The sequence below is a fragment of the Dasypus novemcinctus genome, chromosome 14, assembly GCF_030445035.2.
Source record: "Dasypus novemcinctus isolate mDasNov1 chromosome 14, mDasNov1.1.hap2, whole genome shotgun sequence".
NCBI lineage: Eukaryota > Metazoa > Chordata > Mammalia > Cingulata > Dasypodidae > Dasypus > Dasypus novemcinctus.
The window spans coordinates 28,536,354-28,564,293 of NC_080686.1; the positions used below are offsets into that span (position 1 = coordinate 28,536,354).

The 27,940-nt window shown below is 38.4% G+C and overlaps 1 protein-coding gene across 2 annotated transcripts in view; it reads left to right on the forward strand.

The window, feature by feature from the left end:
* Window positions 1-1,586: 1,586 nt before the first annotated feature.
* The window catches only part of DNAJC5B (DnaJ heat shock protein family (Hsp40) member C5 beta), an 88,802-nt gene continuing 62,448 nt past the window's right edge, over window positions 1,587-27,940 (forward strand). The window contains exons 1-2 of one of the 2 annotated variants that reach the window (XM_004477782.4): window positions 1,587-1,684; window positions 5,268-5,395. In XM_004477782.4, coding sequence (XP_004477839.1) covers window positions 5,277-5,395 — 119 coding nt within the window. In that variant the 5' untranslated portion in view covers window positions 1,587-1,684; window positions 5,268-5,276. Of the gene's footprint in view, window positions 1,685-1,729; window positions 1,806-5,267; window positions 5,396-27,940 lie in introns of those variants that run through there. The other variant, XM_058275580.1, reaches the window with a different exon arrangement.

A 27,940-nucleotide genomic window follows, 5' to 3' on the forward strand; every position in this document is an offset into this window, starting at 1 on the left:
ACAGGTATGTCCTCCTTATATATGACAGCACAATGTCAGAATGTCTCTTATTTCTCCAGGACCTTTGCACCTGCTTTTCTGCCTGTTTGGAATGTGTTTGCTTCTACTTGCACCCTCTTCATCTAGTTCTTTGCAGATCTCAGCTCAGTAATTCTTGCTCAGGGAAGGTTTTCTTCGACCTGGTTCTGTTCCACTGATTTATGTGATCTTATAGCATCACTCCAAAGTACCACTTTTATACTTATTTGAGTGATCATTTGATTAATCTTTCTCTTTTGGAAGACTGTATTTCTGTGACACACAAACCCAGGGTCTGTGTTTCTTTTGTTCACCAGGGTATTTCTAGCATGTAGCCCGGTGTCTAGTAAGTGACTAATAAATCATTGATTGATAAATTAGAAACTGTTTTCTCTTTGAAACAAACAGTTTAATTTCACCTGAGTGAAAAAAATTTTTTTTAAATTTTACAGCAAATGGTGTATGTAACACTTCAAAAAAATTGAAATACATGTTTTGAGAAGAGTGATTAATTGCACATAATAATGGATTTTACAAAAAATATTTGTTAAGCCAACTCTGAAAACATAAACTAATTTTTTAAAAGTCCCTCATAATTTCACCATTCAACTATTTCTATTTCAACAAAGGACAGAAACTATCTTTAAGCTGAAGTAATGTTGGAGCTGGGGTATTTAGTTCTAAACTCTCCAGTGTTTGTGTTTGTTTGCCTGTTTGTTTTACTCTCTCTCTCTCTCTGCATGATGACAGGCTGCTGAAATGTGACTGCACCCTCCTGTTTATGCTTGTTGGATTCTTTTGGTTGACTATTCATAGTCATCTAGCACGTCTTGTAGATTCTGTGCTGATACACTAGTCATCCTAAACTCTAACTGGAAGTCAGGATCTATTAGAATTAGCTTTTCATTACTTTGTATCTAAAAAAACAATGCCCTCTAGGGGCGAGAGTGCACGGAAATATTCCCTCATAAGAGAGCCTTAGGCTTTGCTCACTAGAATTCTTGGGTCAAATTCAGGAATAACAACTGTCTCAGATTTCTTAAACTTTTTCAGTATTGGAAGTTACTTGAAATCATAAGAACTATTTTTTCATGGGACCTTTGTATATGAGAGTTTGGGTATTGTTTTGATAAGATACTCTATTTCTTAAAACGTCTTAGTCACAACTTTGACTTGGTGCCTCTCAACAAGAACTAGGGAAAAATAAGCAGATATGAAAATAGTTGGATTCATGTAGTGAACAATTAAAGTTTCATCCTTATTAATATTATAATCTTTCCAATAATTTAAAAATAATTGCTTAGTACTAGCCTTTGACCAAAAATAAAATAAAAATTAAAAGAATTTACTCTGTAACTCAAGAGATTAGCATATTTTTAAAATTGAAAGCCCTGATGGAAACCCTCTAGCCAGTTCCATGGTAGAGTTTGGTTGAGCCAAGGACCAGTTGACTAATGATCAAAAGTGGATGTGGCACATGTTTTGGTATCACTGGATGCACGCTTTCTGGTCATGCATGATTTATTTTCACTTTGTTATGTTTTCCAGAGGGATGACCTATTGGCTGACAGAGTAACAAATGAAAAGTAACCCGACTTCACTGACCCGCTTAACCCTGCCTGGGAGGATGGAAAGGAGCAGCCGCTTGCTTTGAAACAGTGGAACGGTATGGGACAACTCCTTCCATTATTGCCTTCCTTCATTTCTTTGTACATCTATTTCCAGATCAGTTGAAAACAGCAAGTTGTTCCTGTTTGAGAACACAGAAGTGGAGTTAATAGGAACAGGTACTGTGGGTTATTTTTAACATTTCCGAGTTGCTCTGCTTTCCAGCTGATGTTCATGTAAATACCAGTGCCATTAAGAGACAACAAATAGCAAATAAGTAATCATGCTAGGCATAATTATTATTCTTAAACATAGGATAAGCATTTTGAAGTGTACTTAGCCTTAAGATACAATGCTATTTGAATATGGGGATTTTGCTCCACTAAGTAAATTTCATGGAGAAGACACAGAATTGCTAACAAAATGATAAGAGTGTGGCTTTACCTGATGACAACAATTAAATGTTTTTTTTGGCTGTGTTTATTTAATGATCTGAGCTCACCCACCCCCATTCACTTTCTCAGTCATGGAAGGGCCCTGCCAAGAAATGCACATTTCAATTTTTCCCCATCTTTCAGAACTCGCATAATAGATATACATATAGCTCCTTTTGCTTTGAAAGGGAACTTTAGTTTTATGATTAAAAATTTAGAACCGCACTCTTAGAACTTCTGGAATTGGAAGCTTTTAAATGTATGTTTAGTTTGAATCACACCATTATTAGGATGTTATACCTTTATTCAATTATATGTGTTATGAAGAGGCAGACAAGCAGTGCGAGGTTTGGTAGTCACTGTATATTGGTCAATTCTTTAAGAAATTAAGATATTGATAGCACTGTAATGGAGCTAGAAAATTATTTTGCGTTCAGAAGATTAAATATAATGTACTGGATGATTAAAATTAAATTACTTAATGACTTTGCACAACAACATTTCTTTTTCCATTAGATGGCTTACAGATGAGGGACTATGAATAAATAATAAAGCTTGAATTTTGCATAGGAATATTAAAATTCAAAGGCATACAGAAAAAGAATTCATTAAAATGATGTTTTATATGAAGCATTAATTAAGGGTATGGCTTCATTATTTAGTTTAAGGTTATTTAGGGAGAGCTTTTATTGGATGTTTTGACTATTACTCTGTAGTTAGATTGGTCTCAGAGGCACACTTTTCACCCATTACTTTTACTTTTCACCCATTAAAGTAACCAGGGGTTTCAACATATGACTATTGAATCTGAAACTAAATGTCATCTAAATCAATAATATATGAAGAGTCTGGTTTCTAGATCAGCAAGGAGACAGAACAAGTGCTGGCACTGTCTGGACACAAAGCAGCCGTGCAGTCCTTTGGCTCCTTCAGGTTTCGGTCTTTAGAGGTAGCTAATTGCTGACCACACTGACCAACTCTCCTTTTCTTGCCCTCCAATCCTGACACTAATGGGCTTTGTTTGGTACCTTAATTAGGAGACATTATCTGTCAAAAAGGAAATCTTCCTTAGGGAACAGGGAAAGGAAGGTGAAACAATTTCCAAACTCCATAACAACCCATTCTCTGAATACTGATTAATCCGTACCTTAAAACAGCTAGCTACTGGATTTCGTTTAGCAGGAATAGATTAAATGCGTTTGGATTGCTAAGTGAAGAGATGACTTTGAAAACTACATAAGCCAAAGGAATAGCTTCTTACTCTGTCTTCTTGGGTATGAGTTTCTATGTATGAAAACTACAAGAAATGGAATCTGCCTTCTTTTCCATTGGGAAGAGGAGTTTGGAGAGGGATAGGTATGGGGAGGGAATGATAGCTGGGGACTGATGAAAGCACTTAGATGGAGTCAGTGTAGCGTCACCACTGTTCAGAGCTTTTGTGAAGGTTAAATGAGATTCTGGTTGTGAAAATTCAGTGTAAAATATGAAGCATTATATAAATATCAAGTATTATTCAATATGACACACTAGCAAGAACATGGGTTTTAGAATCAGATCGATCTGAATTCAGGGCTCAGCTATGTGACTGTAGATCAGTAACATTACTTCCCCCAAACTCGGTTTCCTGTTATAAGATGGGATAGCAAAGCAGAGGAGTATATACCTGTTACCACTTGGAGACTACCAGCCAGTTACATGATATGTATTGCCATATAGTAAAGTTACCATGATTGAAACAATGAAGGACTGCCCAAACCCTCAGTCCTCTAGGCTCAACCAGCTGATTTGGGCAGCACCTGGAGAGCAGGCCCATCGCCGAAGGCCAGACAACCTGGAGCCATGTTCTCTACAGCGATGTATAAACTCAGAATGCCTATTTATTGTTTTCTGGAGAAAAACCACTATCCTGGAACTAGACTGTTTGTGTCAGCATGACAAGTTCATGCTTACCCTGTGGGCAGACTTAGAAGGAAGCCAAATCATCTCTAGAGTGCCAATTTATTCATTTACCATAAGAAATCATTGTCATTGGGCGGGGGCACTTAAATACACATGACAAGTGTAGTCTCCTTCTCCAGGAAGACCTACATAGGATGCCAAATCATAACCAGACTATGGCTGGATGAGTATAGAGCTACAAGAATCAAATGTTGAATGATATTGGACTGAATCCTTTGGCTAAGGCTCTTTCCCCTTGATACTACTTGGATGGCCCAGTTAGCATTTGCCTCTGCATTTCTTTTTCTCTACATGTCCAAGTCTGATTAGTTTTCTGAAAAAGTAGCATAAGACGACCCTGATAACTCATCATTAGTTATATTCATGTAGTTGATCAAGTTCTAGGGTCAAGTCTCACAGGTTGGTAAGCCATTTATCTCTTTTAGATGACTTTCTAGATCTCTTTGCTGATCCGTTATGCACTGACTTCCTAGTTTAATTCTAAGAAAGCAATCTTATTTCTCTTACTCCAGACAACTTTGAGGTGCCTCTCTGATGCCCTCAAGTGATCACAATAGGATTAAATGGTGTGACACATGTGAAGTTATGCTTTAGGCACGCCGATGGTACTCAGTCACTGCTAGTTCCCTGGGATAGCCTGGCTCTTTCTACATAGACTAACAGAGAAAAGAACTATCTCAGGCACAGATACCCATGAGCATGGTCCAGGAATCTGAGATAACACAGCTGCCAAGAAGTTCTAACCTGGCTCACAGATGGCACCATACATTTTTTACCCTGATACTTAAAAGGAGTTTGTTTTGTTTGTTTTTTAAAAACTCTTGCTCTGACACTGGCTAGGCCAAGACAGCCATAGTAAAATGGATGATTACTGGCTAAATTTGGAAAATGTAAGGAAAGAAGTTATGCAAATTCTGGCAAAAATAAAAAAAATCTATAGTTGCCTGACCTGTGAGGATTGATTCTCAACAATTCTGAATTACCTGGGCATTTAGACAACATTTTGTTTCTATTTAACCATGGGACAAGCCTTGTTCCATTTGTTATTTTTAATTCCCTGACTTGAAACCCTGTTTGGGCTCTCCTCTTCCTCCTCTTCTTTTGTAGATGTTACACAAGTGTCTTTCAGATGGTCATTTCACAAAAGGTCAAAAATGAACTGTCTTCCTCTTTTACAAAATGGGATCCACTATGCATACCCTTCATGGCTATTCCTCCCCACCCCCACCCCACCCTTTGGTTTTACAGCCTGAGAAAATGGATTGTAACTTACCTAACCAAAGACAGCGGACTTTGTCAACATCTGGAGAAGCTCTATATGAAATTCTTGGTCTGCATAAGGGAGCATCCAATGAAGAAATTAAGAAAACCTACAGGTACAGAGGAAGTTCAATGATGACATTTCTGTGTTACTAGTGCTAGCTATTTTGTGAATGGCAGGAGCCTCCAATTAAAGACATAAGTTTCTTGCTAAAACCAGGTAATCTGAATTTTGGGCCTCATGTTCCCTGTTCTAAAACACAGGCAATTAGGAGTAGACAGGCATGTCATTGTTCTTATGAAAGAACTGTTTCATTATGCTGGGCCTTGGGAAGGGCAGCCTGCGTTTTAGATCTGTAGGGTCAGAGAAAGGAATAGATCACTGTGAATTTCCAGGGGCTGTGATTTAACGCATATGATATAATATCGTTGAATATGGTAGAGGGATTTTTTTTTTTAATAAATGAGGCTTGTCACAATTGCTGTATTGTAAGCTAGACTCTTCAAACCCTCAATTTTGATCTTTCATATATGTTCTAAACTAATCATTAATATCAGATATACTCTTTTCCTCAAAACTCCAAAAGATAAAAAAAGTAATGAATAAAAAATAATTATTACAGAAAATTTGGAAATTACCTAAAAATGAAAAAAATAACTTTCCTCCATATTTCACCTCTAGTGATAATTATCACTGATATTTTGTTTCATTCTAACCTTTTTTTCTGTTTAGAGAGGAAAGATATTTTAAAATAAAATTGAATTCATCTATAGTCTCTTTCTTTTTAACAATATCCTATCATGAAAATATCTATGTGCTATTAAACATTCTGATTTTTAATGGCTGCAGCCCTTGGCTATGATATAATTTATCTAGTGACTTTATGATTTATTTTTATCATATAGATTCTTTTATTTTTTTTAACATAGTGAATATCCTTGTAAATAAATCATTATGCATATCTCTGATTGTTCCCTTATTGATGAATACAGCTATGCCTTAATAATGAATCAAAATATATATGAGGGTAGTGGATGTGTGTGGCTCAAGCAGTTGAGCACCTGCTTCCCACACAGGAGGTCCCAGGTGCGGTTTCCGGTGCATCCTAAAAAAATAACGAAAACAAACAATAAGCAAAACAAAAGAAAAAATCAACTCAGGGGAACTGATGTGGCTCAGTGGTTAAGCACTGGCTTCCCACATATGAGGTCCTGGGCTCAATCCGCAGCCCTGGTACTTCAGAAAAAAAAAAGTATATATCTATGAAGGCTTCAGATTTTAATCAGTTACTTCCTGATTTGGCCTTGAATCGGGCATTTTTCTTGATGTTGCAAATTTAAAATTTTTAAGTAGGAAAACTTGTCATTTCCTTTATGGCTTACATGCCATGGTTGAAAAGGTTCTCTCACTTACAATATTATAAAAACATTAACCCATATCTTCTAATAGAACATTTATGATTTTGTTTTTATATTAAATTCTTGATCCTTTTGGAGTTCATTGCTATTTTTTGTCATAAGGAATGAGGTAGGGTGCCAGCTTTATTTTTTCTCCAAATAACTATACTACATTTATTGAATTCTCTATTTTTTATCCACTGATTGGAAATTCTTTGGTCTTGGATTCAAACCTTCACCCTGCTGTAAATTGTGGGACTTCAAAAGCCTCCAAGAAGCATGTGTTGAAGAATAAATGGCTGTGGTTAAAATTTCCATTTGGATCCAAAATAGTTGTATGCAAATGGTACAGACTGAACAAAGTCAATATAAACATTCTAATTTATTTTTCATTTATGGTACTAGGAAGAGAAAAGTCTTTTTTATTGTTTTGTTGTGCTTGGGAGCTGCTCTGCATCCTATGGTGTACACTTCTTGGCAGAGAATGACTAAACTTGCTTCTTAGGCATCAGCTTTAGACACTGTATTGGGGTCGAGTTGGGAATTAAAGTAATTGCATCATAAGCCTTAATACCTACAAAGATGCTCCCCCAAATGAGAAAAAAAAGTGATTTCTAATTATCTTATATTTCTTAAAATTCACTTTTCTTACAAATGCTACTTTTAATTACCCTTTTAATTTGGTAAGCTAAAATTTCAGGTCATATCCTAATTAAGGCACTAATTATGCTGAGTTGTTTACAAGTTCAGTAATTACAATATAACATCTTCTCATGTAATCACTGTCTTGCTATTAATTTTGTTTTAATATCATACAAATATTATTTTTTTCAGCTGATTAGGGTACTAGTATGCTGCCCAAAGCAGCCACTTCTATCTAAATTACACATTTGTATTCTGCAAGTTATTCAAAATGTATGAGCAAGTTGAAAATCCACTGAGAATATTATTCTTTTGTCAGGGATCTGGATTAAAGCAGTTATAGTGAAACTGAAAGTCAGTGGAATTTTATAAAATGACCAACAATTGGATCCATACTTTGCTTGTCCTATGCTGTAATATCATTATTATTCCTTGCTTGTACTCCCCAAAACAAGACTGAGTTGGAAAGCTTTTTTCTTCTTCTACTTTTTTTGTTTTTATTTTTGAATAGATAACATATTCACTTGATTCAAAATGAGAACCACAGGTATACAAACAGGCAAAAAAAAAAAAAGTCTCCTTCCAACTCCTTACCTCCCAGGTCTCCTCCCCAAGACAACCAATATTACCAGTGTATATACAATACACCAGTGTATCCTCTGGAAAGATTTCTCTGCCTATGTAAGCATATAGAGAGGATTTCCGGTCTGGACAAAATGGCACAGGCTAGTCTCTCCCTGCTAAGTACAACTAAAAACCCTGAAAATAGTATAACAAGACAACCAAAAAGAGTACCATTGAAGATAGAAAGAGGAAGGCAACCTAGCAACAGAAGGCAGCCCAGGTAGGCTTATTCTTCCTCCAAATCGAAATAGAAGTCCTGCCAACGACACTAGGCAAGCATGGCAGAAATGGAAAGGATCAGAAGTCCTCTTGACAATAACCAGACAGGGGAAGCACACTCCTTTTCCATCGGCCTGAGACTCTCTGCTCCCACCCAAAGATACCACTTAGCAGGGGGTATTGGCAAGTGAGATATTGCCACAAAAAGCACCATCTCAGGAAGTACTCTATCTCTGCCGGCTGGAGATTCCCTTCCCTCACCTAGAAGAATCAGGCAATGTAGGCTGGGAACACTTCTTTCACCCTTCAAGCAATACCAGTGGGAGCCCCAGAGGCAGGAGATAAAATCAAGCACACCAAAGGAGCATTATGAAAGCTCTGAAAATGAGATTGCAATTGGAAACATGACCCACAAAAGTAGGTTAGGACATATATGCTAAACCTAAATGGACTGACTGCCTGTTAAATTAAAAAATTTAAATAGGCTCCAGAGTCTCTTAACATACTAGTCAAAATGTCCAGTACAGTCAAAATCACCGATCATAACAAGAACCAAGAAAATCACAACATGATGGAGTAAAATTCAGATATTGGAATTATATAACAAAGATTTTAAAGCAACCATTATAAAAACGATTCAAAGAACAAATACAAATTCTCTTGAAACAAGTGAAAAATATAAAATCTCATCAAAGAAAGAGGTTACAAAAAAAAGAATCAAAGGGAAATTATAGAACCCCCAAATACAATAACAGACATTAAAAAGAAAAAAGAAAAAAAAGGCTTGCTGGTTGGACTCAGTAAGTAGAGTGGAGGTGACAGAGGATAGACTCAATGAATTTGATGACAGAAGAATAGAACTTACCCAATCTGAACAACAGAGAGACAATAAATTGGGGAAACAAAGGAACAGAAAAACCCCGGGGACCTGGGGACAATAAAAAATAGCCAATATTTATATCACCTAAGTTCTATAAGGACAGGAGAAAGAGATCTGGGATGAAAGAATATTCAAATAAACAAATGCAAAATTTTTCCAAATTTGGCAAAAGACATAAACCCACAAATTCAAAAACATAGCAAACTCCAAATAGGATAAATCCAAAGAAATTCATGCCAAGACTCATCATAATTGAACTTCTGAAAAGTAAAGACAAAGAAAAAAACTTGAAAGTAACCAGAGATAAATGAAAAATTACCTATAGGGAACACCAATGCGAATAATACTGAATTTTTTATCTGAAACCATGGAGGCCAGAAGGAAGTGACACATTTATCATGTGCTGAAAGAAAAGAGCTGTTAATTGAGAATTTTGAGACTCTTGTAAACTGTACTTCAAGAATTAAGGGAAAATAAAGACATCCTCAGATGAAGAAGAACAAAAGGAATTAGTCACTGGCAGATCTATCCTCAAAGAATAGCTAAAGGAAGTTCTTTCAAAGAAGGGAAGGAATCTCAGAGCATCAGGAAAGAAGAAAGAACAAATATGGGCAAATAAAATAGACTACAATTCTCTCATAAGTTTTCTAAATTACATATGATGATTAGAATGCAAATTATCCCAATTATACTCAAGGCAATAATATTTTTAAATGGGAGAGATAAAGAATTTAATGGAAGAAAGCTTTCCCCTCTTCATTTGAATTGGAAAAATGTTGATACCAGTAGACTGTGATAAGCCACAAATATATATTGTAAATACCCAGAGCAACCACTAAGAAAATGATAAAAAGTGATACACTCAAATACACTATAAATCAAGATAGAACCTTAAAAAACATTTACGTAACCCACAGGAAGACAAGAAAAAGGAAGCAGAGGAAGCAAACAAAAATAATAAAATGGCAGACTTGAACCCTGACATCTCAATAATTACTTTAAATGTAAATAGTCTAAGTATATTTTTCCTTTCTTTTTATACAAATGGTTCCATGCTGTCCATCTATCCTATATTTTGAATTCTTTTCTTAACAATATCTTGGAAATCATTCTAAGGAATGATTAGTTCATAAAGAGTTCACTTACAACACCCCTCTATCAACACACCACACCATGGTAGAACATTTGTTACAAATTATGAGATAATATAATCAGACTCTTACTAGGTCCATTTGGCACACTCTTTCCATACTACCCCATTACCAACACAGTACATCTTTGGCATAGATGCATGAATATTACATTATTACTGTTAACCACAGTCAGTAGTCACTCCAGCTGAATTTTACCCTTAATTCTTCACATTCACATCACCCTGCAATAGGGATGTACATCTACTCCAGCTCACAAAGGACACTCTTGCATCTGTACAGTCAACCACAATTCTTATCCACCTCTGGGTTTACTGTGTTAGACCCTAGATCATTCTCTAGTTTTCTTTCAGTTGGCATTTACATCCCTAGACTATCCTCTACAGCCATATTCTGATTAATAAACCAGCTGTTACTCACTATAATGTGTTACCATCAACTCTATACATTTCCACACTTTTACAGTAAAGTTAATTAAAACTTTTGCATACATTAAACATCAGTAGTCCTTCTCAGCCCTCCTCTTATCTCCTTTAAGAATACACTACCTACCACCAGGTCTTGAAGATATTTTGCTATATTTTCTTCTAGGAACTTTATGGTTCTTGCTTTTATATTTAGGTTTTTTATTCATTTTGAGTTAATTTTTGTATAAGGTGTGAGACAGGGGTCCTTTTTCCTTCTTTTGGCTATGGATATTCAAGTTATTTTAGCACTCTTTGTGGAATGGACTGTTCTGCCCAAGCTGGGTGACTTTGACAGGCTAGTCAAAAATCACTTGACCATAGATGTGAGGGTCTGTTTTTGAACCATCAATTCAGTTCCTTTGATCTGTGTGTCTGTCTTTATGCCAGTACCATGCTGTTTTTACCACTGTAGCTAGGTAATATGCTTTAAGTCCAGAAATGCAAGTCCTCCAACTTCGCTTTTCCTTTTTAAGATGTTTCTGACTATTCAGGATACCTTACCCTTCCAAATAAATTTGATAATCATGTTTTCCATTTATTTAAAAAATGCTGGTGGAATTTTTATCAGGATTGCATTAATCTGTATATCAATTTGAGTAGAATTGACATCTTAATGATATTTAGTCTTCCAGTCTGTGAGTATGAAATGTTCTTCCAATTATTTAGGTCTTTTTTTATTTCTTTTAACAATGCGTTGTAGTTTTCTGAATACAAGTGCTTCACATCATGATTAAATTTATTCCAAAATATTTGGGTTTTATCTGTCATATTTTATTTTCACCACTCTTTTGACACTTTTGGTTACTTTTACTGATATAATCTTCATTTCTAGACCCTCTTTTAAGCCTCTCTCCTGTCCTTTTCAGGCTGTTGCACACCCTTTAGTAATTACTGCAAAGCCAGTCTCTTGGTTACAAACTCAGTTTGTTTATCTGTGAATATTCTAAACTCACCCTCATTTTTGAAAGATAATCTTGCTGGATATAAGATTATTGGTTGAAACTTTTTTTCTTGTAGTATCTTAAATATATCACACCACAGTCTTCTTGCATCCATGGTTTCTGATGAGAAATTGGTAATTAATCTTAATGGGTATCCCTTATATGTTATGCATTGCTTTTCTCTTGCTGCTCTCAGAATTCTCTCTCTGTCTTTGGCATTTGGCATTCTGATTAATATGTGTCTCAGAGTTGTTCTATTTGGATTTATTCGGATGGGAGTATGTTGTGCTTCTTGGACACAGATATCTATGTCCTTCAATAGGGTTGGGAAATTTTCTACCATTATTTCTTCAAATTATATTCTGCCCCTTTTCCCTTCTTTTCATCTAGGATTCCCATGACACATATGTTTGCACATCTCTTGCTGTCATTTATTTCCCTGAGACCTTGTTCAATTTTTTCCATTCTTCATCTTTTCTTTTGTATGTTTGCTTTCAGAGGCCATTTCTTTAAGCTCACAAATCCTTTCTTCTGCCTCCTCAAATCTGCTGTTATATGATTCCAATGTTTTTTTTAATTTCATTGATTGCACCTTTCATTCCCATAAGATCTGCTATTTTTCTATGTATGCTTTCAAATTCTTATTTGTTCTCATCCAACGTCTACTTAATATCCTTACCTGCTTTAGTCATCTCATTGAATTTATTAAGGAGATTTATTTGAATCTATGATTAGTTGTCTCAACTCCTTTATGTCAACTGAAGGCTTATCTTATTCCTTTAACTGGGCCATTTCTTCCTGTTTCTTGGTATGGATTGTAATTTTTTGTTGATGTATTTATTCTGGGTGCAGTTTTTCTCTCTAGTTTAGGTCTTCTTATCATTTCTCCCTTGTTGTTTATGCAGTAGGAGCAAAGGATGTAGGTTGTGCTGCAAGCTGTGGAGGCTCAAGCTGCCTTCATTGCCCCAGGGACCGATGAAGCTTCTCCCAACTTTCTCCTTTGCCAGGAGTAGGGACAGAACCACAGCTGTGTGCTACAATCCAAGTTATGCAGGCCAAGACTGTAGTTGCCCAGAGAGACTGATGAAGCTTCATGCCCCTTTCTCCCCCACCTGGAATGGGGATGGAGCTGCAGGTGTGGGTAGCAATCTATGCCATGTGAGTCCAAAATGACCACAGTTGCCCTGGTAGATTTCCAACTATTCAGTCTGTGCCAGCCTCCATTGTCCTAGAGGTGGGACTGAAGCCTAAGTTAGACCTGCAGTCCATTCTGGGTGACATAAACGGGTCTCTGCCATCATAGTGATTTTCAGTTAGCCTGGCTTCCCCTCTAGGCCAGGGGCGGAGTCAAAATGGTGGCTACTGGCCTCTTTCCTACTTGGATAGGTTCAAATTTTAGTTGTTCTTAGGGTTACACTAAACTTCCAATTCCAGCCATAGAACAGGTCCCAGGACACTTGCACCACCAGAGTAGGATGATCACTGGCCTCTGTGATGTGTCATGTATTTTCCCACAGAGGCTGGCACAGGTCCTCCCAGCTCCTCCCTGCCAGAGGTGCTGGTGCTTAAGTTAGAGCTGCAATTGAATCTAGATGGAAAGAAACTGGTCCCTACCAGCACTGTGATTTTCTGTCTACCCCGTTTCCTTTGTGCCAGGGGTAGAGTTAAGATTGTGGCTATTGACCTCTTTCTGACTTGGAAAGTTTCAAATTTTAGCTGTTCTTAGGCTTATACTTTAGCCTATGGAAGTTACTAATCAGTAGCTGAAGTTGGTGCCCAATTGTCTCTTCCTCCCCTGTCTTTGGGAAGTGGAGCTTCCATTTCCAGCCATGGAATAGCTCCCAAGGCTTGTGCTGCCAGTGGAGGATGGGCACCGACCTCCAGGGCATGGAGTGCTCTATTTATGAATCTTCTTTGCTGATGGGCAGTCTTCTCCATCCTGGATGCTCTTTTGGTCTCCTGGAACCCCCAGACAGGCACTTTAGATAGCTCCAGGTGATTACTAACTACCCTGTAGCACAAGCTGACTCTAGTTACTCCTTACTCTGGCACTATCTTGCTGGTTGTCCCAAGGCTGCCTTTTAAAACCAACTTTGAGTTTCTCAAATGGCTCCAGAAAGGTAGACAGAAATGGGGGAAGGGAAACTATTCTATTAACAGTCTTCTTTTTAGTTCTTGTTAGAGGCACCATGTCCCATCCCAAATTCCTGGAGAAAGGATCTAACAGACTCAGCTAAGTCAAGTGCCCACCTAAGACTAATTAGCTCTGATCCAAGATCTGGAATCACAACTCCCCATTACCACTTGGCAAGGAGTGTGTGTTCTAACTCTATGGAAAGGCAAAGAAACAATGCTATCTAAGAGCAGACATGAGGTTGAGAAGGAAATTAGCATCCATATTTCCTTATTCCTTCAGAGAATTAACACAAATAGTAGCCTCAACTGAGCCCCTATCTCAGTCCTTTCCTCTACTTATAACCATTTATCATAGCTTCTTGTTTCCCACATCATCAGAAACTCAACCATAATTCAACAGCCATCTGATAACTAGGAAGCCCCAGCTACCTCAAGGACAGTTTGAGGGTGTCAAGAGGAAGGTTTCTACTGTGTCAATCTACCAGGCATTGGTTCAAAAGAAAGCTCTTGATTCATGGAGGATTTGTAAAGAGAAATGGGATAATTTTTTCAAAGTGATGGAGCCTTTGTGGAAAAGGCACAATGAAAGTACCAGGTGCTATTACAAATGAATAAATATTCTCATCATCCTTATATATCTAAAATTATCTTGTCTTTTGATGCAGTTGTTAAAAATCCATTTATCTAGCTTAAGATGTATTTGTGCTCCATGTCCAAAGTGCTGTATCACAGACTGAGACTGGTGGTTTAAGTCTCATGCAGATTTCTTCATTATGAAATAAACCTGCCTTTGGCATTGTGGGGCACAATATTCCTGAGTAATTAAAAATCCAAACTCATTTAATCCAATTTTCTTTTTGCTGGGTCATGTCACTTAATTCTATAAGTCTTTGCATGAGATGAGTAAATATTTTCTCCTCTTCTCCCACTGCCTAAAAGTCTTTATTCCCCCTTATCACACTGTCTGAAGGAGACTCATTTTGTTAATTTTTAAAAATTTAGATAACCCTAGAATGGCTAAGAGGTTACTCATCTTTTAACATTTGCCTTAACTTTAAACTGAAATGTTTTTCCCCTCCCACCTAATTTAAATAGTGTCTCTGAACCAAAAGAAATTTTGAGCAAGGAAGCTAGTGAAGCAGAAGCAGAGGAGAAAGACACTAGTAAATGATGGGACAATTGGGTAGATGGCAGGCTTTTGAAATCAAGGACCCAAAGATAGTTCTGTACATAACCCCCAACACTTAAGGCCATGGCCCCCTTCAAGCGACTCAAGAACTTGGGTTCCCTGCAAAGTCTTCCCCACCTAAGTCTTTCTAGAGGTCTCCATTGGGAAAGATTCCCAGGGCCCAGGAGCCAGTCCATTCCCATGTAGCTGCATTGATCCATCAAGCCAACTTTCCTCCCTGTTGCTATCTGCTTTGCCAGTGGCTCAGTGGACACAGTCGCAGTCACCGCTAAATTCAATTCTGAGTGTGCAGACTCTGCTGCTGATGCTCCACTGCTGCTCAGCTGGACACAGCTGCTTGGCTGCTCTCTGTGCTACCCGACCAGGACTGGCAGGCACAGCAGTTGCTCCTTGCTAGCTACATAGTGCTCAGGTCCTTCTGGCTGCTCTTCTGGGCCCAGAAGCCTTCTCTGCTGTTGATCTTGGGATCCATCAATATCTACTGGGCTATGCCAAGGGGAGGTGGGGTGTGGGCGTAAGGAACAGCTCCCTCCTTTCTGCAATACTCTCTGTTAGAGGCCCCACTGAGTATCACAGTTTGGTAGAAGAGCTCCTTCCACTTTTTCTTGCAGCTCTTTCCCTAGACCCAGATGCATGCCATCTTAGTTTGTCTGGGCTGCTATAACAAATACCACAGACTGGTTGGCATAAACAACAGGAATTAACTCACATTTCTGGAGGCTAAAAGTCCAAAATGAAGGTGTCAGTAGGCCTTGCGTTCTCCAAATTCTGTAGACTTCTGGTAGTGGCTTGCCGGCAAATTCTCAATCTCTGCCTCTGTCACATGGTCTGATATGTCTCCTTCTGTTTTCTCCTCACTCCTCCTGCTGACTGTATCCAAATTTCCACTGCTTGTAAGGATATCAGCCATATTGGACTAAGTTCATCCTATTCACTTTGACCTCACCTTAACTGATAACATCTTTAAAGATCCTATTTACAAATGGGCTCATACCCACCAGATGTAGGTTAGGACTTAAATATAGTCTTTGTGGGGGACATGATTCAATCCACAACACGGGCTCAGGATCTGGGCCAGAGATTAGATTGAGCTTTATTCCTAATTCAAGCTTGTCACAGGTGGCTCTCCCATCCCTAAAGCTACATTCTTTTCCAGGGTGCTCTGCCATCCAACCCTGACATCTGTCAGGTTAGTTACTAACCCAGCTGGGGCTGCCCCAACAGGGTACACAGTTGGATTCTTTCCCAAAAGGCTCTTCAGTCCTGTGGTGCTTCTGAGAGACTGTTTCCAAGTTCCCAAGCATACCCTGGTATGCTCAAACCCCAGCAGCGAACTACAGGCTGTGATGATTCAAAGCTGCATGTCAACAATAGCCCTACAACAATGCTATCTGATTCCATGTTCTCCTTTGTAACTTGAATGAAGTAAGTAGTTTGCCATTTTATTGCCACTCTGCAAGCACTTGTGAGAGTCTATGCAATTAGATTCCTTCCCTTCTTAATAGTGGTACATAAAGATCTTTCATTGCTCTGCCCTTCATACTGCTACTTAATTATAGCAGGAGCTAGGGAGGCTGATCAGAACACTTAGCACCAATGGTACGTCTGGACTTTCCGACAATTTTAGTGGTTTTATGAAATATTTATTTATTTATTTCTCTCCCTTCACCACCCCCCTCCCATGCCAGTTGTCTGTTCTCTGTGTCTATTTGCTGCGTGTTCTTCTTTGTCTGCTTCTGTTGTTGTCACTGTTGTTGTCAGCAGCACTGGGAATCTGTGTTTCTTTTTGTTGTGTCATCTTGCTGCATCAGCTCTCCGTGTGGGTGGCGCCATTCCTGGGCAGGCTGCACTTTCTTTTGTGCTGGGCGGCTCTCCTTACAGGGTGCACTCCTTGCGCGTGGGACTTCCCTACACGGGGGACACCCCTCTGTGGCAGGGCACTCCTTGTGCGCATCAGCACTGCACATGGGCCAGCTCCACATGGGTCAAGGAGGTCAGGGTTTGAACCGTGGACCTCCTATGTGGTAGATGGATGCCCTAACCACTGGGCCAAGTCCGCTTCCCAATTTTAGTGGTTTTATAGCAGAAAGTCTTGTTCATCATTCAGCAAATATTTATTGAGCACCGACTATGTGTTAGGCACTGTGTGAGGCACTGAGAAAATAGTGAACAAAACAGGTAAAATCTCTGCACTCCTGAAGCCTATAGTCTGGAGCAGGGGTAGGAGGGGGATAGTTGATAATAAAGAAATAAACGAAACATAAAATATATCAGACAGTACGTGCTGTTGAAAAAGCAAAGGGGATTATGAGGGTAGGAAGTGCTAGGTAGAGCACTGGAAGTTACACATTCTCTTGCATAGCTTTTAGCATGAAAACCCCTCAGTTGGAGGGTATTCTAAGTGGAAGGGAGCACTTCAGAGTGCAGGGTATGAAGGAGACAGACCTGGATTCAAACCCCATGTCTCAGCCTGTTCTCTTCATAAGCAAAAATAAGTTTTATTTGGGTTGTCGAGGGTTAAATGAGATGAGACATGCAAAGTGCTTAGCCAAATTCTAGCGCAAAGGGGACATGAGAACTTGTTGAAATAGCCCTATAGAACAGCCGTCTTCAAATTTGACTAGGGCAGGGATTGCCTCCAGCCAGCACCAGAACATTCTAGCCCAGGGGTTATTAACCTTGTTTGTTCTATGGACCCCTCTGCCAGTCAGGTGAAAACCACGACCCCTTACTAAATCCACATGAGGCTGTGCATTATTTAATAAATATATCACACCCGCACCAACATGTCCCCACAAGAATGTTTTTTGAATTTAAATTCAAGTTCATGGACCCGTTGTTAAGAACCCCTGGACTAGGGCATAGGTGCAGGGAGACCCTCCAAGGAATGAGTGTGTATGTTTGTGAGTGCATGTATGAGTGTGTGATATACGCATGCATGTGTGATTGTGTATATATGGGAGAATGTTTTAGTTTGGTGACATTAAGATTCCATTGAATACATTTAAAAGAGTGTTACAAATGTTTTATTTTAACATGTCAATGTTTGCAATATGCTGGAAAGTATATCCTTTACATCTGTTTACTCTTAGGATAAAATTGTAGCTACCAAGTTAAAAATGTTGAGAGATACAGTTCCTCAAAATTATTTCAAGGATATATACACAAAAAGTGAGAAAGAGAGAGAGAAGAAAGAAAAGAGACCCAAACATCATAGCCAAAATTATTACAAGGAGAGGCATGCAGGTAGGATTTAGAGAGTGGAGGCCCATGGGAGGGCACTGTCCTTAAGAACTTCCAAATGTGCTCTGGCCTCTGTGCTACCTGACAGAGCTATTGATTACAGCATGTAGTAATTCCCTCTTTTCTGTCTCTCCTAGTCCGTCAGTTTATTGAGGGCAGGCACAGTGCCTTGTCTGCCATTGTACTTCCAGTCCTCACACCATGCTAATATTAGCTGAATGCAAAATTGACTTGATTAGCCATTAGATTTTGGATGTGGGTGTATGTCTGTTTTCTCCTTGATTATATTCTTAGTTTCTTCAGGACCATTTACCAAATGGTTGTTTTGGTCATCTACCTGAATGGGAGTCATTCACTAACCCAGGAAACAGAATGGCAGATTGGTAAGGAGAGATGACAGTTTCAGTTTGGGACCCAGTGTCTTTGGTGTAATCTTTAGAAGTAGTTAAGGGATAAGGAAGGGTAAACTGCAAAAAATGGAGCCGGTTATGCAATTCAGAGAATGTAAGTCTTGGGAATTCAAGAATCTCTAATGTAAATGTTAGTTGTTATTTACACTGATTATATATTTTTAAAGTTAGATAGAAACAAGATTAAGATATCTAGAGAGGAAGGCTGAGTGGATTCCTTAACATTGTTGGTACAAGAGCCTAGCAAAATGCTGGTCCAATGGACAAGATCTAGTTGTTTGTTAAGTCCTCAGAGATTCCCCAAATCAGAGTGAACTAGTTTTATATATTAGTGAATGGGTTTCTGTGCCTCCTGATTGAGCTTAATTTCTGCTTGTTGACAAGGTAACAAACTTTCTGCTTCACAGGAACTATATTTCATTCAATTTCACAAGGAACTTTCTGGAAATTATCTTCCATCTCTCCAGTCAGTTGCCTTGGAAGAGACCAAAGTGAGGCACATGCTGTTTTACAAGGAGAGGAAAAAGTGCCATTTCCATAGTGATCTATGGCAGCCCCAATCTGTGATGCTTTTACCCATCTTTATTAGCAATTATAGGTAAAAACAAAGACTGCTTAGGAATAAAGTGAAAGTGTCAGGGGAATTCATAGCTAATAGAAGAAATGTAAATATTTACAAGGCAAAGTGATGATTCAAGCTCTCAAGATTAATTGAAATTAATCTCTATCAATGACTAATTTGTTCCTTGAATCCTAAAACCTTCCACTAAAAAAGAAGAGTATACAAGGCTATGTGAGAGTTGCCCTCCAAGTCAGCTGTCATAACCTCTTCTCCCATATCATATCTTCTACTTGCTCTTCTTGGGTCTTCAAATGGTTTTTATCACCTTCTTTTCCAGGCACTAGAATCATTGCAATCACTCATTCACTCATTTACTCATTCAATACATATTCAATATTGGACACTTATACAGGTTATACTATGAGAGATGCAAATACAAATAAAGCACAATTCCTACAACTTAAAGAGCTTATATGATCATTAAATTTATTAAGATTTAAAGGATACATACTCAAAGACAAACAAAACAAGGAGACTGTACTGAACAGCATGAATTACCTTGAGCACAGCATTCATATTAATCATTTAAATGAAGATAAATACTTCATTCTATCATTTCTATCCCAGACACTGTGCTAGATGCTGGGGATACAATGATAAGCAAAACCATGGTCCCTGCTCTTATCCCATTTAAGGTCTGGTGGAGGAGACAGAAACCAAGCAAATCATAACAAAAATGAGGGTGTATTACAAATGGCATGGTTCCATGAAGAGTACACAGCAAAGGAACTTGATCCAGACTAGGGGTTAGAAAAGGCTTCCCCAGAAAGTGAATGCAGTCTTAATTTTGGTATAATTAACATAAATTTACATTAGGGGAAATTTTTTTTAAAAAGACTGAAGGAGGAGCCCAATAGCCACAATAAATCTTTAATAACGAGAAAAAAATAGCTAACATTTATGTAATGTTTATGTTTTAGATTCCTAGCAGCTAAAACAAATACCACAATTGGCTGGCTAACAGAGGTTTCAGGGGCTAGATAGCTTACTTCCTCGCCATGCCTGTATCTTCTGGTTGGCTGGCAATCTGTGGGGTTCCTTGGCTTTTCTGTTGCGTGGTAATGTACATGGTGATGTCTTTTACATTCTCTTCTGGGTTCCATTTGGCTTCCAGCTTCTGGTTGTTCCTTGTGGCTTCTTTCATCTCCAATTTCCATTGCTTATAAGGACTTCAGTCATATTGGATTAAGGCCTGCCCTCATTCAGTTTGGGCACACTTTACCTAATAACATCTTCAAAGAGGTCTTGTTTGCAAATGGTTCACACTCACAGGACCAGGGGTTGGGACCTAAACATGCCTTTTGTGGGGGGGTATGATTCAGTTCCCAAGAGTCTGCCCTTTGGACACCAAAATGACTTGTTCTTCCCATATGCAAAATATAGTCATTCCATCACAACATCCCAAAAGCCTTAAGCCATTTTGGAACAATGCTAAGTACAAAGTCTTATCAAAATTAGTTATGGGTATGGTCTGTTCTAGGGCAAAATTCCTCTGTTAAAGGGACCTGTGAAACCAAACAAGTTGTCTGTTACCAATATGCACTGAAGAGACAGGCATAGGATAAACATTTCCATTCCAGAGGGGTGAAATGGGAAGGAAAACAGGGGTCATGGATCCTAAACAAGTCTGAAACCCAGGAGGGCAAATTCCATTAGATCTCAAGGTCTGAGAATTATCTATGGATCTATGTTTTGTGCTCCTGACCTGCTGGAGCAGCAGCCCCACCCCTTCTGAGCGTCTGTCCAGGAGCCATGCTCTCCCTTAACACTGGCCTGACGGTCCCACTCTCTCTGAGCACTGGGATGGCGGCCAGGCTCTCTGTGAACACCAAACACCAGGGCACAGGCCCCAGCATTGCCAAGTACTGGGGTAGGGGCCCTCTCCTTGAACAACAGGGCACAAGCCCATCCCCTCTCTGTCCCTTTCGGTCCAGGCTGGCAGTGTTCTGCTCATACAAATTTTGTAAAAACCTTTTTAGCCTTGCAGGCAGTTCAAGCAGGACCAAACCATCAGATGATAGAACTTCCATCAGAACCTTCCTGGATAACTATATTTCCATTCCTGACTTCCACTGAAATAGCTGACTGGATCCATTATTCAGCCACAATCTCCTCAGCAAAGAGTTGTTCAATTAAACCCTCAGGTGAAGCCCTCTACTTTGGGTACTGATTATCCTGATAGAGCCACTTCTGGCCATAATCTCAGAGCACACTCTCTGGATAGGCTGAGAATTTTTCATATCATGAATTTCTGGTTCCTTTGTGCTTAAGAGTTTAATTCTCAGTTTCTCTCTTTCCTCTCACATTTTACTAAAAGCTACAAGAAGAAACCAGGCTGCACCTTTCACACTTGGCTTAGAAATTCCTCAGCTAAATATCCAAGCTCATTGTTTTCCAGTTCTGCCTTCCATCTAACATCAGAACACAATTTCACCAAATTCTCTACTAATTTTTTTTAACAGACTTATTTATTTATTCCCCACCCCTACCCCCATTGTCTGCTCTTGGTGTCCATTCACTGTGTGTTCTTCTGTGTCTGCTTGTATTCTCATTAGGGGGCTCCGGGAAACAATCCTGGGACCTTCCAGAGTGGGAGAGAGGCGATCATTCTCTTGTACCACCTCAGCTCCCTAATCTGCTGCGGCTTGTATTATCTCTTCTCTGTATCTCTTTTTGTTATATCATCTTGTTGTGCCAGCTCTCTGCATGGGCCATTGCTTAGCACAGGGCAGCGCTCTGTACAGGCCAGGACTTTGCATGGGCCAGCTTGTCTTCACCAGGAGGCCCTGGGCATTGAACCCTGGACCTCCTATATGATGGACAGGAGCCCAGTTGCTTGAGCCACATCCACTCCCCTCTCTGCCAATTTATACCAGTTTCCAGTAACACATGCCTCATTACCTTCTAAGGCCCCATTAGAGGTACCTTAACGGCCATATATCTAGCAACAGTCTCTTCAAAGCAATTCAGGCTTTTTCTATCAAGTGCTTCACAATTCTCCCAACTTCTACCCATTACCCAATTCCAAAGCCATTTCCACATATTTAGTTATTTGTTATAGCAGACCCCACTAGTTTCCTGGTTGCTAAAAAAAAAAAAACCAAACCGTTCAAATGGGTTGGCTTAAAACAGAAATTTATTGGGTCATGGTTTCAGGGGCAAGATGGCTTGCTTCCGCCTGGAGTCAGTGTCTTCTGGTTGGCTGGCAATCTTTGGGGTTTCTTGGAGTTTCTGTCACATGACAATGCATATGTTGGCATGTTCTTTCTCTTCCAGTTCTATTGACTTCTAGTTTCTGCCTGGACCTCATGGTTTCTTCTTTCGTGTCCAATTTCCTTTGCTTACAAGGATTTCAGGCATATGGTATTAAGGCCCACCACCAATTCAGTTTGGACACTTCTTAACTAATAACATCTTCAAAGGCCCTATTTACAAATGAGTTCAGATCCACGGACCAAGGGTTGGGACCTGAATATACTTTCTGTGAGGGACATGATTCAATCCCCAACAGCTTACTAGGTGCCAGGCACTGTGTTCAGTGATTTGGATTCATTATTTTATTTAATTCTCCTATCTCTGCATTTTAGGGACGATTATTATCTCTGTTTTACACTTAAGAAAACCAAAGTTTAGAAAGGCAGGTAAAGAAGCTGTCCAGAGGCACACATCGGTAATTAGGGGAGTTGAGACTGACACTTGTGTTGTTTTACTCCAGAGCCCACTAGTATTCACAACTGCATTTTCTGATTTTAGAACAGCTACTATGAATCAAAAGGGTTCAAAGGCCAGAATCGGAATAATGGGCCATACTGGAGAATGGAGCAAGGGTCAATGTGTGAGAAGGAAGCCTGGGGATGGAATTTAGAGAACTTAGGCTCAGGTTGGGATTCAAAGACAGAGCTAGGGAGAGGGATCCAGACTGAACACAGTGCTTCAAGTTTAAGACAGTACAGGGAGGTGGGTCCACTATCAGCTCACCCAGGGTATGACTGCAGATTTCAGTGCATGTGACATCTGTTCTTGAGCTGAGAAGAAGTAGGTGCTATTAATATATATCTGTAGTTAAAAAGAGTAAGATCTTCAAGTGAGTTCCTACAGGTCCTATGTTAATGCATTACACTTCTTTCTAACAATATTAACTAGTAGATCCGACTGCTTAAGCTACCTGTTGATAAAATAAAATCATGTCATCATTCAGCATCTTTCCTGCCATATACCCAGCACTTGTAATTATGTCTGATGGGCTCAATACCTGATAAATAATTGGGGAATAAATGCATAGATGAAAGCATGTATGAACAGATCATTAAATAAAAAGGGTGTTTGTCTTCCTGGGTGCTTTAGCAATGGGCATCTAACCAAATAATGTAATACAGTAATTGAAATAAATTACTTGAACACAAGTTTAAAATCAAGAGTATAAGGGTATAGGAAGCATATGTGGCTCAAGCGATTAGGCTTCTGCCTATGACATGGAAGGTACTGGGTTCAGTTCTGGTACCTCCTAAAGGAAAACAGTGACCTCAAACAACAAGGGGGTGGAATAAATAAATAAACTTAAAAAAAAAAAAGTATGAGGGTACAATCTTCTCCGATCCCATTTAAAATTGCTACATCTGTCATGTGCCAAAATGATGTTAATTCTGATTTATATTTATTGGTGTTCTTGAAACAAAAGGGTAAATAATAAAAGCATATTTTCAAAGTACATTTTAAAAATAAAATTTAATTTAATATATTTTGCTGAAATTGGCATTGATATTAAAACCATAAATAGGTGGTGGCAGCAAAAATGGCTGATAAAGGAACTCCAAAAGTCCACCTATTCAAAAAACCAACTAAAAAACTGACAAAAATGGTCAGAATCAATTTTTTTCAGAACTCTGGAAACTAATAAAAAACTTGCAGCATTCTGGGGGACACTTATTCAATAATAAGCTGAATCTTGGTAAGAACAGCTTCAAGGTGTTTTTATTTACCCTAGTGTCATCCCCCACTTTTAAGTAACCTTGAAAATAACAGCTCACATTTCCAATACTGGTAAATGGTACCAGAAGGAGCAAATTGAACTTCATTTGCAAGGAATTGCCCTTAGTTGATCAGTGTGGTGGTTCCTTGGAAGTCTGTTCAAAACGCTGGTCTTAACTTACTTAACTCAGAACTTGCCAAGCACTGAAGCCACTCTGTAGGGGGTGTTTGTAAAAAACATTAATAGGCAAAATTTTAATCACTGCTGCCTGAAGCAATGGATAACAGTTGAGACTAACAATAGACTAACCAAAAAGCTTGAGACTAAAGGTTGGGGAATAAGATGATTTGGGGAAAAAGTGCTTTGAAAAGTTCTGACATATTTCTGGGACTTTAGAAGGCCACACACATGCCCAGTACTGTGTGCATGATCAAGAAAAAACTGGGGGAAGCAGACTTGGCCCAGTGGTTAGGGCGTCTGCCTACCACATGGGAGGTCCGCGGTTCAAACCCCCGGCCTCCTTGACCCACGTGGAGCTGGCCCATGCGCAGTGCTGATGCGCGCAAGGAGCGCCCTGCCACGCAGGGGTGTCCCCCACATAGGGGAGCCCCACGCACAAGGAGTGCGCCACATAAGGAGAGCCGCCCAGCGCGAAAGAAAGTGCAGCCTGCCCAGGAATGGTGCTGCACACATGGAGAGCTGACACAAAATGATGCAACAAAAAGAAACACAGATTCCCATGCCACTGACAACAACAGAAGCGGACAAAGAAGAAGACGCAGCAAATAGAAAGAACAGACAACAGGGGGGTGGTGGTGAGGGGAAATAAATAAATAAATCTTAAAAAAAAAAAAAGAAAGAAAGAACTGGAAGGCCCTAACTCTTGCCTCTGGCTGACCATGCGATTCTCTACATGCAAGAAGTAAAGGCTAATGTAGAGTTAGCCTCTGCAAAGACTAGGAGATTTTTTGGTTCCAGACACTTAAAAAAATATCTGTCTATTCATAAACTGACCATTAGGCTATGAGAACAGAAACTTTAGTTGCCACACATGGCATATAAGACATACTTTACAAAATTTGATCAGAAAAGGCAATAAACTACAATAAAAAATGGTAACTATAGTAAGTAGCAACTACAAACACTGAGGAATGGAAGAATCTGATTTCAAGAGTTGTCACTTTATCATAATAAAAATATCCAATTTTCAACAAAAATAATAAGGCATACAAAAAATATATAAGTATAGCCCATACACAGGAAAATAAGCAATCAATAGAAACAATTTCTGAGGAAGGCCAGATATTAGATCTACCAGACAAAAGCTTTAAATCAGCTATTTAAATATGTCCACTGAACTAAAGAAAACCATGTTTAAAGAATTAAAGGAAAAATAAGAACTAAAAGAAAGCATGAACATGATGTCTCAGCATTTGATAGAGAGAAATTATAAAAGGAACTAAATAGAAATCCTGGCACTGAGAAGTACAATAACTGAAATGAAAAATTTGCTAGAGGGGCTCAACAGTAGATTTGAGCAGGCAGAGAAAGGATCAGAGAAGTTCAAGACTAGACTATTGAGATTATCCAGTCTGAGGAACAGAAAGATAAAAGAATGAAGACAAATTAATAGAGCCTAAGAGACCTGTGGGATACCATCAAGCTTATCAACATATGCATAATGAGAGTCACAGAGAGGCAAGAGATAGAAAGGGACAGAAAGAATATCTGAAGAAATAATGACAGAAAATACCCAGAATTTGATGAGAAAGATTAAGCTACATATTCAAGAAACTTGACAAAATCCAAATAAGATAAACTCAAAATGGATACATACCATTCATACCAAGACACATCATAATTGAACTGTCAGAAACAAAGACAGACACTCTTGAAAGTAGCAAGAGAGAAACTGAGTCATCACATACAAGTAATTTCAAAAAGACTAAATGCCAATTTCTCACCAGATGCCACTCAAGTCAGAAGGCAGTGGAATGCCATATTCAAAGTGCTGAAAGGAAATAAAAACCTGCTAACCAAAAATTCTACATCCACCAAATTATCTCTCAAAAATGAAGGAGAAATTAAGACATTCCCAGATAAACAATAACTGAGAGACCTGCCTGTAATTAATGCTAAAGGGAGTCTTTCAGGCTGAAATGAAAAGATGCTGGGCAGAAACTCAAATATATACAAATAGAGAACAAAGGTTATAAGAAACTCAATAGGTAAATATAAAGACCCTATTAATTCACTTTTTATTTATCATTCCTCTTTTTTCCTATCTGATTTAAAAGACAATTGTACAAAGCAATAATTATAAATTTGTTGATGGGCACACAATCTATAAAGATGTAATCTGTGACAATAACAGTATAAAGGGAAATGGAATAATATATGAGAAAAGTTTTTATATACTATTAAAAATAAGTTGTGTTAATTCAAACTAGACTGTTATAAACTTAGAAATTAAATTATAATCCCTAGGGCAACCACAAAGAAAATAAGTAAAAAATGTATAGTTAAGGAAATGATAAGGGAATTAAAATGGTACGCTAGAAAATAAAAGAAGGCAATAATAGAAGAACTGGGGAACAAAAAAGATTTGACATATAGAAAATAGGTAGCAAAATGGCAGAACTAAGTTCTTCCTTGTCAGTAATGACATTAAATGAAAATGGATGAAACTCTCCAAAAGGCCAGAGGTTGGTAGATGGAAAAAACTGATCCCATTATATGCTATTTTTAAGAATATAGATCAAAGACATAAATAGGATGAAAGTAAAGGAATTGAAAAAGATATTCCATGAAAACAGTAACCGAAAGAACTGGAGGGGCTACACTAATATCAAATACAATAAACTGTAAGACAAAAATCATTGCCAAAAACAAAGAATGGCACTTCATAATGAGAAAAAGGGCCAAGTATCAAGAAAATTTGACAATTAGAAACACATATATACCTAACAACAGAGTCTCAAAATACATGTAACATTGTCCTGCATGACATTACAGTGACAGACACAGACCCTTATAAATTTTGTCATAACCTACAAAATTTTGTGGGATAGAGTGTAAACTATAATGTAAACTATAGTCCTCCCTTAGTGGCAATGTTTCAATATGTGTTCATCAATTGTAACAAATATACCACACTAATGAAGGATGTTGTTAATGTGGGAAAGTTTGGGAGGGGGTGGGGAATCCCCTATATTTTTTATGTAACATTTATGTCATGTAAAACTTCTTTAAAAATAAAAATTTTATAAAAAATAAACATACGAAAAATATGTAGCAAAAGCTGACAGAATTGAAAAGAGAAATAGACAATTCAACAATAATGGTTGGAGACTCTAATACCCCACTTTCAATAATGGATAGGAAAAACTAGACAGAAGAACAGCAAGGTAATAGAAGACTTGAACAACACTATAAACTAAACAGAATGAACAGACATCACTAGAACACTTCATCCAACAACAGCAGAATATACATTCTTCTGAAATGGACATGGAGCGTTCTTCAGGATAGACACCATATTTTAGGCCACAAAACAAGTCTCAGTAAATTAAAAAAAGATTGAATCCATACAAAACATTCTTCAGCCAAAATGGGATGAAACTGGAATAAATAACAAGGAAATTTGGAAAATTCACATGTATGTGGAAATTAAACAATACATTCCTAAAAAACCAATAGATCCAAGAGGAAATTACAAGGAAATTTAGAACATACTTTAAGATGAATAAAATAAAAATTAAAACATACCA